Source organism: Falco rusticolus, chromosome 5 (assembly GCF_015220075.1).
Source record: "Falco rusticolus isolate bFalRus1 chromosome 5, bFalRus1.pri, whole genome shotgun sequence".
Taxonomy (NCBI): domain Eukaryota; kingdom Metazoa; phylum Chordata; class Aves; order Falconiformes; family Falconidae; genus Falco; species Falco rusticolus.
In genome coordinates, this window is record NC_051191.1 from 38,133,428 (window position 1) to 38,139,427 (window position 6,000).

Here is a 6,000-nt window from a genome sequence, read left to right on the forward strand (position 1 = left end):
CAAGATGGTAATTATTCTATCACATATGAACCAAACCATCATTTTATTAAAAATGTAGGTAAATGCACAGAAAAAAAATCCATCAGTCGAAGAGAAAAAAAAAATTACATTGCTTATCTCCCATTTTTAAGATATCTCAGTCTAAGTATTTCACATTCCCCTGCAGAAATAAAAGCTTTGTTCAACTAAATGCACCAAGATGATTACAAATCAACTGATCAGTCAGTCAGATTCCCCCTACAGCTCCCCATGCTCAGTTTCCACAAGGTGCCTAAGCAGCACTTCACACATCACCAAGAGCCTGACCAAAATGTCCGATTCAGCCAAAATTAATGTACTGCATTTTTAGTTTAAAATTGCTGTGTGAACATTAACAACCATGTAAGTATTTTGTACACATGTACCAATTTTCCATTTCAGTAAAGACTTTTTATTAAAAGTAATCTAACTCCTAAATCAATGTTTGACCTCCAATTTTCAGGCAAAAGCCTGGCACAAACATGATTTTCATTTTACCGTGCTCTCACCCTGCCTAATCAATTACACAGAAAAAAAGTGCACCTACACATTTCCATTGCAAGTTTTCTCCCAGAAGAATTTAAAACATTTTGTATGTCTTCATAAGCTGTTGGTGAAATGCTGCACTATTCCACATGCAGTGAGACAAATTTAACACAAAACTTCAACCACAAAGTCTTAAAGTCAGAAATCAGCAACTTAAACCTCATTTGAAAGAAAAAGCAACCAATTCTCAATTCTATCCTTGGAACACTGATATAGCGCTCCTTGTTTCTTATTATATGAAACTATCAGAACAGTATAGGACATTATTCCAAACGTTACTGAGGTGCAGGTCCATAACACCTCATCATGCTTTCAGTGAAATCAAGTAAAATCTTCCATTAATGTTCAATCTAGATGCTGAACATGTACAGCACAATGATGGATGATCAAATGTGGAGAACGCTGAGAAGACCACAGCGTAAAATGCTATTAAAGCTAAGAACTTCAGCATCAAGGTTATCATCAATGACGGGCACTGCAGCGTTTTCAAGTAGGGCTATATGCCTGTTCATCAAGATTCATGAGTTTTCATTGCAACCAGAATTAAAATGCTTATACATTTTTCGGTGGGGAAATTCTTTAAATACGTTTCTGGAGGTGAAGTTCTTTAAGGTTGAACTTTTCATATCAACTGATCATTCACTGGGGAGGATTTTTCCTTCTCAAATTTTTACTTATTCTTTTCAGTGACTTAGTTTTACAATTAAACAGCCAATAAAATTCTCATGGTGCAAAAAAATGAGAGTATTTTCTTCACCTTCCAAGAAACATACCCTATGGATAAAAACAGTACTCCCTCTGGACTCACCAGAACTGCAGAAGTGTTGTGTAAGAGACACCTGAAAGAACTCAAAATACTATACTTCTGTAGATTTTGTAACTTGCAAGGCTTAAAAATCAAGAACAGATCAAGAATCTATCTCAGCACTCTATAAAGTGATGACTGGCACCAAAACTCATTGGCTAGCAGGGCTGGAAATCAACATCTTCCTTCTGCTCTAATTCTGACTAGCTTCAGTTTACAGGCAGTGTCTTAAATCTTTATCTGCTTGTCTAAAAATCTTTATCCTAGAAGACATCTTCTTCTTATGTAAGTATTTCAGCACAGAACTCAACATTCTATCAAAACAGACAAAGGCTCTTAAAGCTCTTCCCTGCAAGTCAAGGCTTCTGCCTTCCCTATTCAATTCTGAGATTTTTTTGAACTCGTTCCAAACAAACACCTTCTGTGACATGTGGACACCAGAACTGGACAGTATGAATGGTTTTACTCATGTATTACTGTATACAGTACAACTTTCTACTGTAATCAGTATTCCCTATTCAAACATCTGAAGTTGGCATTTGTTCCCTTAGCCATCAAATAAACTCCTGGCGATAGTTATTTGTCTACTCTAACAGCCCAATCCTTCTCCAAGTTACTGCTTTTAAAAATATAAGTAACATTTATATTCTCATCTGCTCACAAATTGCTACAGCAAGCAATAGATGAACGCAGCACAGTGGGGAAATTTGGGGCAGTGGGAGGGAGAAGAAAAACTGGTGCAACTGACTCCTGTGTTGTTAGCCATTATTAGTCACTATTACCCACTATAAATGAACCATTTATTGGCAGGTGATACTCAAAAGGTGAGAAACATGGTCTCACATTCTAAACCTTGGAAGGCAAACATGCCCAAAAGGTAGCAAAGTAAAGAGTGCGACAGCATTTGTAATGTCATACTTAAGCAACTGAGACAACATCTCTAAGAGAGTCACAGCAAAACAGAACTACAGGGAAAGCAGGGCTGGAAGTGATCTTAAAGGTATACACAGGAAATTATACCTCAATATGGGGAGGCAATTACAGAGATACACACACAGGAAGTAGTCACATACAAGAATTGACTATAGTCTCCATCACTGCTTTATGAAAACTGTTCCAAGACCACTAACTTTCAGTATTAAAAGCTGCACCTCAGTGACACTAAAAACAGAAAAACTTGGCAAGGTTCTCCTCAAGAATACCACTGAAGCTACAAAGGCATTAAATAACATCATTAAGACCACTTGGTCATGCAAATTATGCAGTGGCTAAAAAATTGATTGAACATCAACAGCTCTTCAATTTCTGACAGCAGATACAGGAAGACACTGATGGAGTTCAAATTTGTTTGCAGCTGTAACAACCAATATATTTTGTCTTTCTAAATGAGAGGTTAAAATCCCCACAAACTATATTCTACTCACTTGCCAAGCATCAGCAGAATTGCAAAACACCGAGAAGTAATCATATCAGACACTAGAACTGTGAGATACACCATGAAACACAGCATTTCTTCTCTTCCAAAAAAGAATTCTAGATCTTTCAACCACAGAACCTGAAGATCCTTTAGATAATATTGGAAGACAACAGACAGATATATATTTCAAGTTCCATGGAACAACAGTGTGGGCTTTATGTTGAATTCACTAATACAAGTGGTCAACATTATTTAAAACAACTGATAAATGAAGGAGATTCTTGCTTGGAAAACCTTAAATTTCGTATTTAATGTATGTTTAGAAAAAGCAGATAAACAGAGAGATGGAAGAATCCTCAATCTCTCCTAATTTAATAATTTATTAGCTGCCCATAAAAGAATGCAAAAAAGACTATTGGGAGAAGCTAGCCCCAAACCTTGTCCCTGAGGACAGAACAGTCAAAAGACACTGGCCTTGACTGTCCATTGAAGCAACACATCTTAACCTATACGATCCCCAAAATACTCTTAAAAACATCCAATGAAACAAATTCTACAGCTTACTAAACTGCCTGTTCAAAATGTTTCCCGATTCTATCAATTCTTTTCCAATACCTAACTCTAAAAACGTTGCCTTTCAAGTCAGTTTCATTTTTCTCTCCACAGTGCATTGAATTACTGATGAAATTCAATGTCTTCTTTAAAAAACACTACAAGACTCACCTCTCTGCCCTATTCTTTAGTTCCTTTTTTCTTAGGGGAAACCCTCTAAGCTTTATACTTTCCTTACACAGCTTACTGTTCCTTATAATCTGAATTCTGAAGAGCATGGACAAGACTTTCGGTATAAACCAGTAATGTTAAAAGGACTGTATTTTAGTGCTTTAAAGCTCAGACTAAACAAGCTGATACGGCATTGCTCATATCTTTTTCAGCAGTATTTACTACTGAATGAATAAAAAAACGCAATTGTGACTCATGACTTACAGCCCTTTAACTGTTCTGATTCCTTACTGATGCCCCAAAAAATCAAAAAGCTACTGACAAAATACCTCTGAAAAAAGCATTTGAACTAAACATACCCCTTAATTTGCGAAGTTAAATACATAGCTTTAAATATCAATCCTGTGAACGCACATGTATACACATTTATGTAGCTAGATGTAATAGTTCATGACTCAAAGTTAGTAAGACTTCACCGTAGCTTATTCAGTCTTAAAACACTTGATTAATATTAATGTCATAATCACAGCTAGATACTTTTCAGAGAATGTTCAGCTTTTTCAACTTAACTGATTTTTTCATGTTAAAACATTTAATGTAAAAAAAGTGAAGTAAAGTTACTGTTTTAATCATCATGTAATTTTGTCATAAAGTTACTTTCACTATGAATAACAACTATTTGAGACATTTTTATAGTACTTGGGAAGTACCCAACAGAACCACTGGGGGAAAAAAAAAAAAAAAAAGTCTTAAAAGATTACAAGTCTGAGCACCCTTTTAGCACGGCTGGTCATTTTCAACACTACCATGTGAATTGATTTCCTTTTTCTAGTTGATTATATTTTTCCAGTTTAAGAGCAGTCTGTTCGTATGCCAGAACTAAGCATATACTCAGCAGTATTTGAATAATGCATCAGAATGTATGCTTCTGACACATGCTGCAGTATCAACACTGTTAAATATAGTCTTTTATAGAACTGGAACAGTGAGTGATGACAGCTGAAATGAGGTGGGCAGGTTCTACTTTTGTGTATTCATACTTAATTTTCAGTAAGTTAACGCTTCAGCCTTTGTCTTTGGTTGACAGTTTCACACAGGAAGAGAAGAAGTTGAGTAGTGGAAAAAATATCAGTTCTTTTTTTTTTTCTTTTCCCCTCTAAAAAAAACCCCATATCCTAGCCTCAGAGAACTACAACTACAGAAGCTCAATTACCACATACACACTAGAAAGTGGTGTCTATTTAACCTAATTCTTTTCAACCACAGATTATTCTGTTGACAATCTGTACGTCGTACTAACAGATACTTTCTGTCTGACCAGGAAAATATATCTTTTTTAACGGCCTACTGCATAACAGGTATTGTAAGAGCATGTCTGCACCTTCGGGGGCTGTTTCTTAGGCAGTTAATAGGTTCACAGCCAAAATAAAATTTAAACGTAAGGTTTATCACAGCCGTGGTCGGGCTTCAGGGCACCCCACCCAGGGCACAGATACAATTTCTGACAACTTGAAGGTGACGCCATGGCCCTTTCAGCCTGGGTAATGGAATAAACGCCCAGTAGCCGAGCTCTTCCCCCGGCCCCAGTCCCTGCTGCAGTGCTTCCCGCCGCCAGGCCGAACGCGCCTCCCGCGGGCGCCGGGCCGCCGGCTGTCCGGGGCCGCCATGCGCGGCTGCCACCCGGCACCGCGCTCCGCCAGTCAGGCCGCTGCCGCCCCTCCCCCGCCGCTCGCCGCCCGGCAGGGAGCTGACCTCGGTGCCTGCCCCCGCCGGGCGCCTCAGCGGCGCGGCGCGGCCCTGCCGGTCGCCAACAGCGCAGGCCGAGCCGAGGGCCCCCCGCCGCACCGAGGTGGCCGGTCCTCCCCTGACAGAGGCTGAGGGACCCGTGCGGCGGGAAGGGGGGCAATGGTGCTGCCCCACCCCCCCCGCCGCCCGCCTGCCCCCCTCGGCAGTCCCCAGCGCAGCGAGGGGCCGAGCCGCCCCCGGGAGCAGGGGGGGCTGAGGGAAAGGAGGTCGGTCCCTCCGCCAGGCAAGCGGCACCGGGGGCGGAGGGAGCCGCCTGCGCCGATCAGCCCGGGTCCCCCCGTTCCTCCCTCACCAGGTGTCGCCCTTGCGGAGAGCGGTTTTGAGCAGCGCCGCGACGTCCGTGCGCTGGGTCTCCAGATCCGCCGCGCCTCCCTCCGCCATCTTCTCCCCCCGGCAGCAGCTGCAGCGGCGGCAGCAGCAGCAGGGGCAGGAGCAGGCCGCGCTGCATGCTGGGAGTGACGCCGAGCGGGAGACGCCCTCTCCCCCCCTCCCTTCCCAGCATCCGCAGGGCGGGGACCGAGAGCAGCCCGGCCAGGTGCCGCGCCCCCTCGCGGCCAGGAGGTCTACCGCCTCACCACGCGGGACGGACGCGCACGCGTGCAGCGCTGGCAGGGGTTGGGCGGGGGCTGGCGGGGCAGTCCTCTCCTCCGAGCGTGGCCTGCCGCCATGGCGCAGGGCCGCGGGG

At 42.8% G+C, this 6,000-nt stretch overlaps 1 protein-coding gene across 5 annotated transcripts in view; it reads right to left on the reverse strand.

The window, feature by feature from the left end:
* Nucleotides 1-5,776, reverse strand: part of USP15 (ubiquitin specific peptidase 15) — a 70,231-nt gene extending 64,455 nt beyond the window's left edge. For 3 of the 5 annotated variants that reach the window (XR_005104606.1, XR_005104607.1, XM_037390219.1), the window contains exon 1: nucleotides 5,608-5,775. Coding sequence is in view for 3 of the 5 variants with exons in the window: in XM_037390219.1 (XP_037246116.1) it covers nucleotides 5,608-5,696 (89 nt within the window). In the remaining 2 variants the exon portion in view is untranslated. Of the gene's footprint in view, nucleotides 1-5,607 lie in introns of all 5 variants that reach the window. The other 2 variants (XM_037390218.1, XM_037390220.1) reach the window with 2 other exon arrangements.
* Between the last annotated feature and the right edge of the window lie 224 nt (nucleotides 5,777-6,000).